The sequence below is a fragment of the Vidua macroura genome, chromosome 4, assembly GCF_024509145.1.
Source record: "Vidua macroura isolate BioBank_ID:100142 chromosome 4, ASM2450914v1, whole genome shotgun sequence".
In the NCBI taxonomy this organism is placed as follows: Eukaryota; Metazoa; Chordata; class Aves; order Passeriformes; family Viduidae; genus Vidua; species Vidua macroura.
Window position 1 is genome coordinate 24175165 of NC_071574.1, and position 17586 is coordinate 24192750.

Here is a 17586-nt window from a genome sequence, read left to right on the forward strand (position 1 = left end):
CTTGAGAAATTAAACAAAAAGATGGAAACCATGTAATTGCAGCAGAGTCACAGCAGCTCTTCCGTGGTGTTGAGCATTTGCACTTGGCTTGTTGTGCCCCAGCTGACTGTAGCACAAAACATGTAGGAAGCCCATAGAGGGTTTCTTCTTCTGTTTTCTACAGTATCATAAATACTGTTCAAAGATAAATATCAAAATATCAGTTTGGAATCATAATCCTCTTTGGAAGTGGCAATAAATGAAAGAGATGCTATAATTCATTTTCTTCACCACATTTTTTCAGTATATTTGCTATGTAAGTTTTTCCTCAGACAGTTTACTTTGGGTGCTAGTAACATTAACAAAAGTAACTTTTTCACTGGAGAAATACTTGCAATAAGTGCTCCACTGTCTTTTGAAGTCAAAATAATTGCCTACCCAGGAAGTGAGACCTTGCACACTTCTCTAAATGCCATCAGGTTTCATAAACAAAAGCTGTTACTTCCCTTACAGAACAAGGACCCTGGTTCATGTTTGTCAGTGCCTATCCTAGTGGAACCAATCATCCAAATACAGAGACAAAGCAAACAATTTCTAAAGCCCTAGGTATTTAAAATTAGGTTATTGAGTCTGTTTGGGTGCAAAACAGAGACAGCCTATTTTTCAAAGGGAAACAGAAGACATTTTCAGTGAGATTGGGATGCTACTTGAAAATCAAGACACATACTGAGTACACCCTCAAGGCTGAAGTCCAGTAAGCGAAAGGATTTTGTCCTATTTAGGCAGAAGGCTTGAAATCTCTTTTGTGAGTCTTTTTGTTGATGCAAGAGTTAAATTAACCAACTTGGCCTTTCTAGGCATTCATCATCTCATATCTATAAGTCAGCAATTAAAATCTGATTTTCAGATGTGTTGAATATTAGTGAGGGACAGTAATGGCAGTAGTAATACTACTAGGACAGTGATTGGCCTGTGATCTGGGTCAGATTCTCTCTAGTGAAAGATGATATTTAAGGATTGTATGTGCCAAATGCCTTTGGCATTTACATCTTGACAAATATTGCTCTTTTATTTTAGGGGTAAAGATTCTGTGAAACACTTCCATGTTGAGCACACAGGAACTTCATTCAAATTTGGATTTAATGAATTTTCTAGCTTGAAGGAATTGGTCATGCATTTTGCAAACCAGCCTTTAATTGGAAGTGAAACAGGTAAGGAGAAACATATTGTGTGTATGAGCACATTTGTAGCCATGCTTCACAAAGATTTAACTAAAAGGAGCTTCTGTTGTGCTAACAAATAGGTCTTCTGCTAAAGTGTTCATAAATTCATATTTGTATTTGTATCTAGATAAATTCCACTTCAAAAAATCTTTCAAGTTCTTTGAAGATAAACCACACGTAAGGTTATTGGGCTTTTGCTAACCAGGGCTATGAACTCCTTTCAATTTCTCAGAGGAGGAAACATTTCAAAATACCGGGAGGATTAGAACATTCTCAAAAATGGCAAAACCAAAGCACAGTCTTAGTGAGGAAATAAATATTCATCTATGAAGTTGAAATCCCCCAATAGGAATAAGTGGAAGAGTGACTTGAAATTGTTTCATCTCACTATTCTTTGTCCAAGGAAGGAGCCTACAGTGTTATGCTCCTCTTTCCTGCAGGGAATGTGTTTTTAACCAGCTCTCCTGTTCTGCCTGCAGTGCCATCACCACGCTGATGCCATCTGCAATCACAGTGATTTTTCTTGCTTTAAGAGGAGAGAGAAAAGCACAAGTTTCTCTACCAACCAATGTACTGCCTGAATTAAAGGGTCAAAATATTAAACTTGATTCCTACAAGTGAATTGAACACCATCAGACTAGAACCCCTGGAGAAACAAAGTGGATATTATCATGGCAATGTCAGTTTTATGTTTAGCTTCAAGTATAAGAGTTGAAGACATGTCAGTACAAATTAATGCCAAAAATTTCAGTGTCCTCTGTGGCAAGTGTATGCAAATAACTCAGAGCAGTACTAATTATGTATGCAAGAGCCCAGTTAAATGATATTTGGCACATGTAATAACCGTAACATGTCACACGCTAAATTTGCACCAGTACTCTGCTAATGCAAACATTAAATTCAAGGGCTCCTTTGCCAATTTCTTCCCCCAAGAAAAATGCAGTTGTACACCCAGTCTTGCACTTGTATCTCTCAAAACACTCTCTTTTTAAATTGCTTTAATGAATGGTTCAAAAACAGAGCTCCCACATGTATCCTCTGTGCCAGTGAGCTATTTTTCCTGGGAAATCAGGCATGCACCCACAGGCCTAGCTCTGTAAAGATTTCAGATGACATAAAACTTGTATTTCCCCATTCCTCACTCCTTCACTGCATGTGTTACAGACACTAATAAGCAAGACATTTTATCTGATCTCTGTGGATGGGATCAACACTTGCTGCCTTAAGGTTTCCTAATCAGATCCTACTGGCTCTGTGAAACCTCTAAGTCAGATGTGGTACAAAAAAAAAAAAAAAAATTAACATCATATCAAGAAACCTTCCACCTCACCATACCATGGAAAGCAGTAGAGAGGAAGAGAGAATTAACACTCAGGCAATATTCCTTCAGATACAGGTATCAGATTTCTCCTGGGTCATAACCATGTTTTGTCAAAAATGAGGTAGAGGCTCATCAGAGTCAACTCCAATCCAAGCATCAGCAGATGCAGATGTGGCAGAATAATCTTGCTACAGTGCAGCTTTTGCTAGATCTTGTGTATAATTACCAGATTATTTTGTACAACTGTCTTTGTGGAGGGAAAAAAATACACAGAGAACTTATTAGAAAACAAATACTGTATAAAATGTTATATTAGTCCTTTCATTTCTGCAATGGTGCTTTTTATCCATGGCGTACAGATGATGATACCCCGATTCTATGCAACAGCTCAGGAGTAGTTTCTCTGGAATGCTGATGGAGATGTTCTCAATTTTATTTTAAATGGTAAAGCATAATTTTTCTGCAAGGCCAGATAGAAATAAACTTATGTTGACTTTCCACGTACAGCAAGTTGAATAAATCACATTTGCATACACCCCCTGTGCCTGCAAACAGATTTCAGCTGGTTACTTCAAATACTACTTTTCCACTTCTCTTTTTAGCTCTTCCCATTACAAAATACTTGTAAATTACTCATACTTCTGTAGGTTTCAAGTCCAAGTTGTTACCAGTTCTAGCATCTCTCCTCTTTAAGAGCTACAATAGCAGCATAAAATGCAAATGTCACAGCATTTGGTATGCTGTGACATTATTTTTAAAGAATGGAGTTAGACAGTGGAGCAGATACCATTTCAAGGACATTCTTCACTATTTTGAAAAGTACAATACATTCACTATAGAGAATGCAGTTTTTTCTCAGGGAACATGCAATAAACATGACCTTACTTGGAGCAAAGAAGAATGGCTATAATGAAAAGTTTAACTGGGAAGAGCTGTGGTAAAAACAGTTGAGGGTGATGGTAACGTGGGTTTACTGTTAGGAAGCCTGTAGCCAAAGCTCTGGCAGATTAAATGATTTAAGCACCAGCTAGTGGGATGTTGGCAAACCCAATGACTCTTATGGCCTCCTATCTAGTTTAGCATCCTGCCTGCCCTCCAAGACAGCCTCTTGGACAGGAAAGGAATTTAATGAATCAAGAGATTTCATGTAAGCATTTGCAAGGATAAAGGTTTTGAAAAGGTACCATGTATTTACAGTTTTCACAGCTGCCTTTTTAATTTTAGGAAAAGGTGAAATTAACCATTTTTCAGAGATGTAGCTACTGACAAGTTATTTTCTAAGCTGGACTTGCCAGATGCCTTACTCCTGCTCTTTTCTGTCCAGGAACTTTAATTGTATTGAAGCATCCCTACCCACGGCAAGTGGAAGAACCTTCGATTTATGAGTCTGTCCGAGTTCACACGGCAATGCAGACGGGAAGGACAGAAAGTGACCTTGTCCCAAATGCTCCCTCAGTAAGTTGTGTTCTGGTGGGAGGGGTGCTTCTGGCCTGAGTCAAGCACGATTGTTGGAGTGAGCTATGGAGTAAGACTGGTTATTAATCCCTTTACGGGTTTGTAAATACAGGAATTCTTTGCCAAACAAGGCAAAACAAATACAGACTTGCTCAGTACAGGCCCATGGCAAATAAAGGCTTTTATAATTGTTGTCACTTCAATGCTGTCCCTGGAAAAACATTTTCTGCAGCTGACCTGGATGAGTCTGACAATCCAAACAAAGAATATGTGAAAGATTTTCATTCTTGCGTTATCTTTTAGAATAATTTATCATTATTAAAATTATCATGAATTTAAAAAATGCATACACAAAAAAAATCACCATATACATTTGGGCCAACTATTCTGACATTTGAGACTCACTTGAACAGCAGTTAGAGTCTCTAAAACCCTTGTAACTCACGTCTAAGTGAGACAGGTGGTTTCTCCAGAACAGTTTGCTCTGAACAGAAAGGAAAGTATTTTAACTATATACTCTATTTTTGGGGGGAAAGAGGAAGAGTTATGTTAATATGGGTTAATGAAGTTGCAAGAAGAACCAATTCTAATGTGTCTCATAACCAACCCTTCATCACCGAGTTACACTTTAACCTCCAAAGAATCTTGACTTCCACACACCACCAATAAAAAGGTAATATTTTTTCAAGAACAAATGGTAACTTGGCAAAATTTTGCTTTTCAGAGGTCTTACAGCCAAGTCCCTACAGAAAATTTCAGTATCTAAGAAGTCATAAGGTCCAAGTATCACTCATGATGCCAGAGAAACAGTTCAAACCCCAATTTTTCAAAAAGCACGTTGAACATAACAGGTTTTTCCTGTCAAGCATGGGCCTGGTTGAGAGAAGAGAGCAGCTCAGTAAAACAGCACATTCCCCTGGTTGTATTTGAGGAGCATTTTCTGAGGATAATTCCACTGTCAGTTAAACCCCATGTGCTCCTGGTCACAACACGTACCAAGACAACCATCCAGCTTTCCTAAATGAAGAGTAACTGCAGCTATTTCGCTGTGTTTGTCTGAGAAGGTGCAGGCCAGAAGCTCCCTGAGGGAGGCACAGCCTGGGGGCTGCCTTCAGAGTCAGCACAGCTCTGTGTTCACCTTAAGGTGGCTGGATCTGCCCAAGGGGAGCATTGAAGTGAGGGCAAGTGGATATGGGGACTTTCCCAAAGAACTGATCCATCTTCCTGTTGTAGGCAAAGAGGGGGATGTGGAAAGTAGAAGCAGAGCTCAGCCTCTAACCCCAATCCCTTTCTTTGTTACTTCACAGCTTGGTACCAAAGAAGGATATTTGATAAAACAAGGCAAAATAGTCAAGGTAAGGAAAACTCTTTCTTGTTACTTCCACTCTGTGATCTCCCACAGAAGTTAAGACAACATGGAGCTGAAATTGCTCCACCTGTATTTCCCTGCAGAGAGGAACAATTTGTGTTTTGAGCAACAACAAAGCATAACTGTAAACCAGGGCAAGCCAGCAGCTTTGAAAGTTTTTCTTTCCTAATTTTTAGACTAAACTCTCCCAAGACAGTTACCATTCATTCTTGATCTTTCAGAGCTGGAAAACAAGGTGGTTTACACTGCATAGGAATGAACTTAAGTACTTCAAAGACCAGACAGTAAGTAGCAAACACCAATTCTACCTTTTAAATATCTACACAGGCAGCTGCAGCCTCCTTGTATCTCTGGCTTCTCACATCTGTATCACAGCTTTCCAAGCTAAAGCTTCCCAAACTGTCAGAAGGGTCAAACCTGTCAAGTGAAGTCAGTTTTGCTGATGACTTCAACAAGAGAAAGCAAGTTTTACAGCTGGAAAATATTTACTGTGCTCTGTCAGTCTTAGCTACTGGATAGAGTTTACAGGGATTTTTTTATACAGAATAGATTGGAAAGGACCTCAAAGATTTTCTTCTTCCAAGCCTCTACCACAGGCAGGGCTCCACTAGACCAGGCTGCTCCAACCCTGCCCAACCTGGCCTAGAATACATTTTTGTGTTGCTTTATTAAGTGGATTTTAAGCTACCAGCACAACACAACCTTTACTTGTAGCTTAGACACAACCTGAGAGAATGTGCTGCTAAAATAGTTCTAAAAATACTGGTAGTAAAGATAAGAAACGTATCTGGAGTTTCTTTGCCCTTCATAAAATACAGCCAAACTGTTCACCTCTGCCAAGCCCTATTTCAAGCCTCTAACAGATTTTTATACAAGAGCAGACAACTGCCTTCTCTCACCAAACATTACCATTTCTAAACAGTTATGTTTTTTCAGGGTTTTCCATAAGTTTTCATTTCAGTTCAACATAACTTGAATTAAGTTTGCAGGATAGCATTTCAAAGAGCAGCACTCCATTAGTGACTTACCAGGCAAGAAGAATTCCTGTGTTTGTCAGGACTACAACCTCCTTCCAGGCAGCAGCTTCAGTGTCTCCTGGCACTCCTGTTGTTGCTGTGGGGCTGCAGGTACCTACAGGTGGGCAGCCTGCAGCTGACCCTGGGATAGCATTTAGTATCACACCACAGCCCAAGGGGCTTCCTTCTAATGTAGGGTATTACTAACAGCCACTGAGTCAGCAAAAATATTAAGGGAAGATGAGAAAGCAACAGACACCTCCATACACCTGATGAAGGACCATGGAAACAGCTGAGGGTGTTTGGGCAGAAAGCAATCAAGCTGCCTCTTCTGAGGCCTTAACAGTGTGAGGCTGAAACAAATGGAAAAAGAGCTCTCACACCTAGGGAGAGTGAAACTCCTAAGGGAGATGGGTTGCTGTTACACACAATCTGTCTCTGCACCTGCGCTTGTCCAAAGAAACTTTTATGCACATACATATGTGTGTGTGTTTGTGCACACGTGCTTCTCAGGTAGCCAAACCTGTCACTTCTGCTGCAAGCACTACTTTGACTTGACTTCTAGATTTCTCCTTACCCAGCTTCATCCTTTTAAGGCACTTAGGAATTAATTCAACCTCCAACAGCTGGCTGGTCTGATAAGACCTATACCCACGCCTTTGTCTCTGTAAACCTTAGCTGGAAGTGGTACCAGATTTGCTGCTGTGTCAGTTACATTACAAGGCATCAGCCAAACCCTCAGCAGCCTTCATGTAGCTCAAACATTCCTGCAGCACAGATCTCCTCGGTTGCTTGTCCAGATGTGAACTGTCCTGCGTTTTTCATATTAAGCTCACTTTGTATCATGCCACTGATGTTATGCTTGCTAGTTTGTGCTTATAGTGTTACAGACATTGTAACTATGCCTGGAAAAAACTGTGGAGATGCCTGTAAAGGTCTAGATCCACTGAAGATGAGCTGAGATAACCTTATCTTCTGTTTTCATGTGTCCACATTTTAAAAACATTTTCTCTTCAAGGCTACGGAACCAATTCGAGCACTTGACTTAACTGAATGTTCAGCTGTGCAATTTGACTATTCCCAGGAAAGAGTCAATTGTTTCTGGTAGGTTGCAGGATTTTCTCCATGTTGCTGGGAAGTTCAAAATAGAAAGGGAATTTTGAAATGTAAACCCGTGGTGGTTGTAACCCTGCTCATCCTCTAACTCTCAAGTCTGTTTCTGTCAGACAATCTCTGTCAGTCCTGCATGCCTTTGCCAAATTACTCCTGGCAAAAGGTGGGCCCATTTGTAGTGGGCATTTTTAATTCTGTAAGCATCTATAATCATCACCTAGATTCATGGATCTTGGGGTCAGATACTGATACAGGTCATATGGTAACCCCTTCTGTGCCCAGATGTGGGTCTTTTATCCTAAGAAAGGTCCTTATCCTTAAGGACCCTGGGCTGTAAATGGCTGTCACCCATTCTTGGTTAACCTCCCTCCTGGTGGCTGCAGGGGAGCACAGCCTCCCTGTCCTGCTCTCAGCAACTGTTGGCACAGGCCAGCTGGGTTCAGTTTTGGGGAGAACTGCCAGTTGTTCTAGCAACTTAAGAAAGCTTTGTTTACTTACAGTTTAGTGTTCCCACTAAGGACATACTACCTGTGTGCAAAAACTGGGATAGAAGCTGACGAGTGGATTAAAATCCTGCGGTGGAAACTGGTAAGGTGATGTGCGCTGTTACACGGCATCCCAGGCAGCAGCGCCTGCTACTGCCAGCATAACCCCCCAGGACTGGGGCACCCAAGTGCTACAGTTCTCAGCACCTCCAACAAGGGAGTACTTGTTCTGGCTGCCAGGCCAGCTATATTGGAATATGCAGTTTTCACATAATCACAGAATCAATTAGGTTGGAAAGGACCTCTGAAGTCATCAAGTCCAACCTCTGATCAGTCAGGACCTTGTCAACTAGACCGTGGCACAGAGTGCCACAGCCACACCCAGTCTTTTCTTAAGCACCTCCAGGGATGGTGACTCCACCACCTTCCTGGGCAGCCCATTCCAATATCTAACAACCCCTTCTGTGAAGAAATTCCTCCTGATGTCCACTCTGAACCTCCCCTGCCACAGCTTGAGGCTATGTCCTCTCATCCTGTCACTGGTTGCCTGGGAGAAGAGACCAAACCCCAGCTGGCTACCCACTCCTTTCAGGGAGTTAGTGATAAGGTCACCCCAGAACCTCCTCTTCCCCAGGCTAAACCCCTCCAGCTCCATCAGCTGGTCCTCATAGGACTTATGATCTAGCCCCTTCCCCTCCACTGCCCTTTTCTGGACTCAGGCACCTTCCTGAACAGAGGGGCCCAAAACTGGACACAACAGTCAAGGTGTGGCCTCATCAGTGCCACGCACGGGGGCATAATGTATCTGCCTGCAAATCCACTTCAGCATTTTTGGGATGCACTTTTACAGGGACGCTCATTAGTAAGAAAATACTACTTGCATCTCTAAGGATGTCATTATATGTGCTTGGTAAACAATAAGGATCATCAGCCCAGACCGCATGTCCTGGGTCATGATGGCAGGCATGAGGAGACAATATAAAGGCTTGAAAACCCTACTTCCTGAAAAAAATACCAGGAACTGGGTGGGCTGTACTCACCCACATCCACATGCACGCAGACAAGCAGTAACGGGCTGTCTTTCTGTTCCAGTCACAAATACGGAAGCAGCTGGAGGAGCGCAACGCCACCCTCCGCTCCTAGCTGTGTGCCAGCACTCCTGCTCCACTGGCAGGAATTGCCTCTCTCCACCGGGAAGGCATTGCTTACCAGGGGGCAGTCTCACGTCTCCAGTGCTGTCTGTGCCCCCACACAGATGTCACCCAGCTCTGCACGCACGGGATCCGGCAGCTCTGGGTGCTCTGGGGCTGCTGAGTCACGCGTGGGGATGGTTGCAGAACCAGAGTGTGGGTTTGATACGTGTGGTGTATGCCTGTAATGCACTTAATTTGAACACCTGCCATCTAATTACAGGAGTGGTCACTGTTCAAAACTTTTGGGGTTATTCGGAGCACTCATTAATTTATTGTAAGCTGCATTACAACTAAGCATCAGTATCATATTCTGTAACCTTGAACCTTTTATTTAAAACAGGTCCTTTCTGGAAACATTAAATACCTTTTTATTGCCTGTTTAGGCTTTAAACTGAAAGAAAAATGACAGAATTACATTTTGTAAATAGTATCTATATTGCAATCCAGAGAGTAGTATTTCAAGGCCCTTTTCAAAGTGACCGATGTGTGACACTTAGTTCTGCTCAAACACGTTTTTATATGGTTTAGCTTTATACCACAGTGATGGCTACAAGGGTATGTTTGTGTCAAACAGCATCCGTAGGTAACGGTGAGCAGCATCATGTAAGCACACTTGTATACAAACCACGGTTATGAGAAACAGTAGCTGCTTCCTGGCAACCATAGGACACACATTTAACAGCGTTGTGGCTTACTAGAGAGACAAGAAGTGGGATCCCATAATGTTGGTGCTGTACTCTAAATGTTACATTTTGGAACCAAAGTTTGACACACTGGAGAGGCTCAAGACCAGATTGACCCAGCTGCAAGATCCCCTGAGCAATCCTGTGCCTCCTCAAGGGCTGGGCAAAGAGGGGGGACCCTCTCTCCCTGCACAACAATCAAATTTATGCTGAAACAGCACATACAAACCTCTCCTGCTATGCAACACTGCAGTCTATGTTTGGTATTGCGCATACAGAAGGTGTTTTGTAATTGCCTTTACTGGGAGAAGAGTGCAGAAGAGGAAAGCAAAAGCACATTGATAGAAGAAAGAAAATCTAGATTTGTATATATAAATAGCATTTTATTTCAACTTAAAAATTCAAAGTATTTGTAAATATTTTTATACAGACTGTTTTCTGAATAAAATGTCATTATAAAACTACCACAGGTCTTTCATATTCCTGCACTGTATTGCTAAAGCTTTGTCCTTCTTCCTCCCTTAATGAAGCTTTAACAAACTGGCATGTCCTATTTAGTTAAAAACCTTTGCTGAGTTTGTGTGAGAGAGAGGCAGCATAAGGGGAACAGAGAGATTATATTCTCCAACAGCATCACTGTCCTGTTAACATGGCTTGGATGGTTTCCTTGTAGGGAAACCACAAAGCCTTCCCTTTTTCACAGCAAAGGCTGCTTCACAAAACATTGGGAACAAGTTCAGCACGTGAAGCCAGTGAAACAAACAGCACTTAGGTGGCCTTGGAAGTTGTCACAGACAGATGGGTTGAGCAGAAGCAAACAGCAAGGGGAGGCCTTTGCTGGAACACAAACACATTTTGCCAGAAATACATACACATTCCAGCTGCATCTGTACTGACCAGCAACCAAAGTTCCAGTTTAATTTAAATGGAAAAGGGTTGACTGACAAGGTGTAATCTCTTTTTGAGCCAAGAGCTCCCAGTTGTCATTTCCAGCACCGCTGCTTCCCCCCATCCTGCCTGATGCACCACAGGTTGATAAGGTGTGAACACGAGGCCACGGCATCCCCTTTCCCAGCCTGGGGCACAGACCTGCCCAGAGCTGTCCCCCAGACCTGCAGTGCTTGGCAGTCGTCATAACGGGATGTGGGAGGAAAAAAGGGGGTGAGGCTAAGAGCACAGGCTTGATCCCCAGCAACAGGATCTCTGCACTGCCCTGGGACTTGGTATCCTTACTGCCCAACTGAGAGACACACTGGTTAGTTTTCAGTGTATAAATTCATGGATTTTGGATGTTTACAAACAGTTAAGGGACCTGCTCTCACTAGAGACAAGCAGATGTGCTGTGGGGTATTAGAGTGCAACAGAAGAGTGGACCAGGCTCTGTCATTTAAAAATACTGTATTTTATTTGTATTTATTTACTTAAGAAAACCTAAGGGTAAATAAGCTGAGAGTGTCACCAGTGATGAACCCACACAAAGACTAGGAGACATGAGATCTTCACAACCATATCACACAAAAAACCCCATGAAGAAGTGAGACATTGTTTGGGTGCTTTTAGCTAGGCATCATGAAAATCCCTACAGCAACAGCTTCCATAGAAACAGCTTTCTTCCTAGTGGAAGCAGGATGCAGCTAGCATCCAGATTAGTAGCACTCCCTTGCCAAAGTGCAGCCCGTGTAAGAAAGCCGGGATATTGACTGATTGTACCGACACACCGCCGCAACACACTTGCTCTCGTAACGCCTCCAACCACGTCTTTGCTCACTCCCTCCACCTCATGTGCCTTCCCACATGTAGTGGTGGCCAGCCTGAGGACACACCCTGCCCTGTGCCTGGTGCCCTGTAAAGCAAGAGATCTGGGGGTTGCTCCTTTGAGCCAAGGGCATCGCGCCAACCTGGCTGAGCTAAACTCCATGGGAGCTATTTTGGTGGGCTCTCCAGTACTGCACAATACAAGAAGCATGGCCTAAAGTAACATCCACCTACAACACACTAGTAGATCATTTCAGATTCAGTACTATGTACAATTTACTCTTAGTATACTAAGGAGCTGTGGTATTTCTTTCGAGATGTGTTATTTGACTGATGATTATTGAATCTTTCTGTCCACTGGGCTGCAGAGGAATGCTGCACTCTGGCTATACCATCAGGTTAAGAAACTTCAACAACCTGCCTCAGTTCTTCAAACAGGGGTGTGAGCTCCTTCTCCAAACTTACAATCAGCCCTGGAAAGAGAGAAGAGACATAATATTCCATTAAGCAACATCACTGAGAAGCCTCTCTCCAAAGCCCATAGCTCCCTCCCCTTCCCAAGTCACAGGCAGTGTTTTTCAAAGCCTGAAGTGTTTCATGTGAGCTACTCACTTTCCTGTGACTAGGGGGCAGCATCCCTAGACACCCCAGGGTGACTACAATCCCTGGCACTAAAGAGGCACCCAGTGCAGCATAACCCTCCCCCACTACAGCCTTGCCACCTCCATAGCTACTGCAGCCCAAGAAGCTGTACCAGAATTAAATCCCTTCTGCTCACATTCATCAGCCAGCATCCTCACGAGCAAGGCAAGGGTCTGGCTAAAGGACTTCCCCACCCCACAGAACTGAAGACAAATCTGCACACGTTCCTGCAGAATGTTAACTTGAGTGACAGAAAGAGACCAAACAGCTGGCTTGTACAGCACAGGACCTGCCCATGCAGCAAAGGCAAGGTTAATCACAGGAGAAATATGCTTCTGTAAGAGTAACAACTCCAGCAAGCCACCTAACATCTGTGCATTTTTACTCACCTTTTCCTTGTCACCTTTCACAATATGCTGACAAAATTCACAGCAGGAATAAAGTAAACACAGCTTGAAGTGAATTCAGTGAATAATTTTCAATTATTAAAATACCTGGGCCTTGAATTACTGCAATCTTTAAAACAAATGTGTAGACATACCTGTATTGGCACTGCTGCTTGCAATGAAACTCACTACCAAAGGTAAGCGATTGAACTGCACCACCTGCAAGGAGAGAGAAGTGCTCAGCCAGCATCTAACATATTGTGGATGTCAGGCTCTGATAAATTCTTTCCACATAAATTCTTTATGCAACAAGCAGCCTCCTCAGTTTAAAGGACAAACAGGAGCAAGAGCCACAGAGGTGACTTTTCAGTGTACCTGTTTCTTAAGATTCATGGTTAAAAACACAAACAGAACTTACACTACAGTGCAGGGAGCACCTGGTATTTCCCTCTACCTCCACGTTCTACAGTGTCCCCCAGAACCCTACCTCAGCTGCAGACCCTGCAGATTACACTGTGGAGACACACCCTCCACAGGAAACAGGAGGGCAGGCAGGTTTATTGTTTTAAATTATTGTTCCCTGTACAGGAGTATCTGTTCTTCCATTAACACGGAAATGGCACCCTGGGCACAACAGCAAGCTAGCACCATCAAGAGAGTCACAGCAATGTACTGATGTGGGCAAACTAACTCACTCACTTATTTCCAAACAAAGCCTGATACATTGTAGGCTAAACAGCTGGTCAGTTTACTGCAGTCATAATTAAAAGCTCTCAGGACCACCAGAACTCACGAAGGAGCAGAAATGTAGTATATGATGGACTTCTGGACACAAATAATCAATTTATTTGTGAAAAATGCGAGTGGTATTTCAGAGTGTTCTTACCTCAAAGCCATATTGGCAGCAATATTAGCTATGAAGTAGGTTGCATGTGCTTTAATTAATGTTAGGTGTCACTAATTCTAAACATTGTTTATAAAGGAGTACATAAACCCTTCATAAAAGATTCAGAAGACCATACGAGCAACACCTCCTGCAAATTCAGAACCACTACATTTTCCCACTGTCACGAAGTAAATCTCAGGTTTTGAGAAATGTAACAGAAGTTTTAAAAATACTTTGAAAGTTTGGCTTAACCATTTAAGCTGTCTAAGAAATAAACCAAAATTACTTCAGTAGCAGCCTAGTGAAAATCTACCAGAGCTTAAACAACCTTCTTTCTCCTGCTCAATGTAATGCAGGAAGAGCTCGAGTTGCTGAGGACAGGGTACACTGAGGTTACTCACCTGGTAGGTATTGTAATAGCAGATGATACTTTTGTTTTTAGAGAGTCCTAACTTACTGCCCTGATCTGTGGCAAGGGCAAAGGTGGACAAAAAGCCAGGTCGCAGTGCATGTTCTGGAGCACTATCATTGGCAACTAGAACAAAACAAGAAAATCCTTATCTTTACATGGTGTCTCTGACTGCATCCCAAACCCTCATCCAGCTTGGTCCTCTGCCAAAACCAGAGAAACATGCAAGACACTTGAGGTGCTCCCACAAGAACACCAGACAGTTTTCACGAGCTGTACATAATTTAATGCTCTCTGTACGATTGTAGCTTGTTATAGCAGCATCCCTCCTAGCATACCTAAGCAAGAGTCTTTTCCTTTAGGGTGCATAGCCTGTGCTGATGCCCCTTTGGTTCCATGCCCCACACTGTTTGCACCCATTCCAGCCTTTGAAAAGATTACTGGAACATACTTGACTGCAGACAGGTGAAGATGTGCAAGTTCTGCTGGGTGTTTGAATACTTTGGGGCATTGAGCAAAATAAATCTGCAATACTTGAATATTTTTATCCTTAAGCTATTATACTCACAAGCTAAAACAATCTGAAACAAGGACTGCAGAACATAAAAACTACAGTACCAAAAAAGCCAACAAAACACTGCCAAGCTCTCTCTACTACTTAGTATCAATCAGCCTGTGAGGGACTTGAAGATAAAAGGACCTTAAAGCACATCCTGTCATGGAGGAAAACTTCCATGGACTACAGTTACTGAGGGCACAGACAAAAGGATATATTCAAAGAGGTACATAATCAACTACTGGACTTTTACTTAAAGTCCAATTTAATTCTACCACTTGGCATATTCGGGTATTTGGCATAACCAGAAAGACTTTTCTGTACTTCTCCACCCCCTGCTGTTCAATCAGGATTTCAGCTGCAGACCACAGCGAGAAGCTGAAATTACCTTTGATAACAGGCACACCATCTCTATCTGAGACTACAATAGCATGAAGACCTTCAACACTGGGGAAAAAAAAAAAGGAAGAAAAAAAGAGACACCATTTTAAAAGCACAGTAATTAGTAGGAAAGGGTTATTTTTGTGTGAACAAATGTGCAAGGAAGGGGAAAACTTTGAAAAAAACTGATGCCTTTATTAATTTAGTATTTGTTCTGTTTAGCACAGGTCTGGCAGCCCAAATAATAAGGAGGACATGGAACTGCTGGAGCAAGTCCAGAGGAAGCCATGAAGTTGATAAGAGGGCTGGAGCACTTCCCCTACAAACACAGGATGAGGAAGTTGGGGCTGTTCAGCCTGGAGAAGGGAAGGTTGAGTGAAGACCTCACAGCAACCTTCCAGTATATGAAGGGGGTTTACAGAGAAGCTGGAGATGAACTCTTCATCACAAACTGCAGTGACAGGACAAGTAGTAATGGGTACAAATTGAAAACCGGGAAATTCAGGTTAGATATTAGGAAGAAATTCTTTACTGTGTGGGTGGTGAGATACTGGAAAAGGTTGCCCAGGGAGGCTGTGGATACCCCACCCTGGAAGTGTTCATGGCCAGGCTGGATGTGGCTCTGAGCAAGCTGGTCTAGTGGGAAGTGGCCCTGCCCGCGTCAGAGGGCTGGCACCGGATGGCCCTCGCCGTCCGCCCCGCACAGCCCCGCGTTACCTCGGCAGCTTCTTGTACAGGAACCGCTTCAGGTCCTGCGGGCAGAGACGGGCGGCGCGTTACTCACGGCCGCTCGGAGCGGCCGGGTCACCTCCCGAGCTCCCTTCCCCGCCCGACCCGGCCCGACACACCGCCCGGACGGCCCCGGCCCGACCTCGGCATCCCCCGAGCCCACCCCCGCCAGCAGCCACCGCCCGCGTCCCGCCCGCCGCGCGGAGCCGCACTCACGTCGGCCATGGCTGGGGCCCGCCCGGTGCTGCCGCCGCCACCTCCGCGGGCCTGCGAGACAAGACGAGAGGCCGCCCCGTCACCGCGGGCGCGGCCACCGCCTCCGAGGAGGGGAGCGGCCGGAGGGAGGGCGCGCTCCGTCCCCGAGGCCCGGCCGGCCGCCGGCCCCCGCCCCGCTGCCGGGGTAGAGCCGCTCCCAGCCGCGCCGGGAAGGGCGCTCGGTTGGGCCGGGACCACCGCGCACCGGGAGGGGGTGCGGGGGCGCTCCCTGCCCGCCCCGCCGTACCTGTCCGCGCCCCCGGCGCGCCCCGCACTCCGCCGCCGCTTCCCCTCGGAGCCGCCGTCACATGAGCCACGGCACCGCCCTCCCGGCCCCGGAACCGCTTCCCGGCCGTCTCCGCCCCGCTCCGACCCGGCAGCAAAACAAACCAAAACCAAAACAAACCGTAGCATTTCCCTTAAAGAAGATCAACAACAGAAAGCAAACGTCTTTTGCTGCCGAGAAGTTACTGCCGCTCTTCCACTGTTGCCTATTTCCCGTACTTTTGGATCTAGTCCATCAAACCATGAGCCTGCAGGCTAATTTAACAGCTAATGTGAAGAAATAAAAAGTTTAATTTAGTAGATGCCTACAGTGTAACAAAGGTAACTGCATATCTGTTTTTAAAGTCTTCTATCAGAATGCAGGACTCTCATGGTAGATCTAAAAATGCCCCAAGCTGCTCAGCATGTAACAAAAAAAAAAAAAAAAAAAAAAAAAAAAAAAAAAAAAAAAGAGCTGCTACAGGCCAAGCACAGAATCACAGAATAAATTAGGTTGGAAAAGACATCCCAGATCATCGAGTCTGAACTATGACTGAACATCACCATGTTAACCAGACCATGGCCCTGAGTGCCACATCCAGTCTTTCCTCAAATACCTCCAGCTAGCAGTGATTCCATCACCTTACTGGGCACCCCATTTCAGTACTAGTCACCTTTTCTGTGAAGAATTTCTTGCTAACATCCAACCTGAATCTCTCCTGGCACAGCCTGAGATAATTTCCTCTCATCCTGTCACTGGTCGCGTATAAGAAGAGGCCAACCCCCCCTGGCTACACCCTCCTCTCAGAGAGCTGTAAGCAGTAAGGTGCCCCCTGAGCTGCCTCTTCTCCAGGCTGAACACCCCCAGCTCCCTCAGCCACTCCTCACAGGACTTGTGCTCCAGTCCCCTCCCCAGCTCCATTGCCCTTCTCTGGACACGCTCCAGCCCCTCAATGCCCTTCTTGCAGTGAGGGGCCCAGAACTGGACACAGCTCTTGAGCTGCGGCCTCACAGTGCCAAGTACAGGGGGACAATCACCGCCCCGGTCCCGATGGCCACACCGTTGCTGATACAGGCCAGGATGCCCTTGGCCTTCTTGGCTACCTGGGCACAGGTAGCTGGCTCATGTTCAGCTGCTGTCACCAGAACCCCCAGGTCCTTTTCCATTGGGCAGCTTCCCAGCCACTGCCCCCTGCTTGTGGCACTGCCTGGGGCTGCTGTGACCCAAGGGCAGGACTCAGCACTTGGCCTTGTTGAACCTCATTCCGTTGGTCTCAGCCCATTGATCCAGCCAGTCCAGATCCCCTGCAGAGACTTCCTGCCCTCCAGCAGATCAACAATGCCACCCAACTTTGTGTCACCTGTGGATTTACTGAGGGTAGACTCAGGTTCCTCATCCAGATCGTCAGTAAAGATACTGAACAGGACCAGGCCCAATACTGAGCCAAGGGGACACCAACAGTGACTAGAGCATTGTTGATACCTG

At 44.7% G+C, this 17586-nt stretch overlaps 2 protein-coding genes across 6 annotated transcripts in view; one reads left to right on the plus strand and one right to left on the minus strand.

Moving 5' to 3' along the window:
• DAPP1 (dual adaptor of phosphotyrosine and 3-phosphoinositides 1) overlaps window positions 1-10288 on the plus strand; it is a 55577-nt gene extending 45289 nt beyond the window's left edge. For both annotated transcript variants that reach the window (XM_053975835.1, XM_053975836.1), the window contains exons 3-9: window positions 1057-1190; window positions 3848-3978; window positions 5286-5333; window positions 5569-5631; window positions 7382-7467; window positions 7977-8064; window positions 9054-10288. In XM_053975835.1, the coding sequence (XP_053831810.1) occupies window positions 1057-1190; window positions 3848-3978; window positions 5286-5333; window positions 5569-5631; window positions 7382-7467; window positions 7977-8064; window positions 9054-9104 (601 nt within the window). In that variant the 3' untranslated portion in view covers window positions 9105-10288. The remainder of the gene's footprint in view (window positions 1-1056; window positions 1191-3847; window positions 3979-5285; window positions 5334-5568; window positions 5632-7381; window positions 7468-7976; window positions 8065-9053) is intronic.
• Window positions 10289-11218: 930 nt separating this feature from the next.
• Window positions 11219-16460, minus strand: LAMTOR3 (late endosomal/lysosomal adaptor, MAPK and MTOR activator 3). 4 transcript variants are annotated; one of them, XM_053975841.1, is made up of 7 exons: window positions 16084-16115; window positions 15798-15848; window positions 15570-15604; window positions 14860-14918; window positions 13908-14041; window positions 12776-12839; window positions 11219-12065 (listed from the first exon to the last, which is right to left on the minus strand). In XM_053975841.1, the coding sequence occupies exons 2-7, from the start codon at window positions 15804-15806 to the stop codon at window positions 11992-11994; spliced, it is 375 nt and encodes a 124-aa protein (XP_053831816.1). In that variant the 5' UTR covers window positions 15807-15848; window positions 16084-16115; the 3' UTR covers window positions 11219-11991. The 4 variants fall into 4 exon arrangements, with proteins under 4 accessions (XP_053831816.1, XP_053831812.1, XP_053831814.1 ...); XM_053975837.1 differs by lacking the exon at window positions 15570-15604 and having other exon boundaries at window positions 16084-16460; XM_053975839.1 differs by lacking the exon at window positions 16084-16115 and having other exon boundaries at window positions 15798-16017.
• Window positions 16461-17586: the final 1126 nt, after the last annotated feature.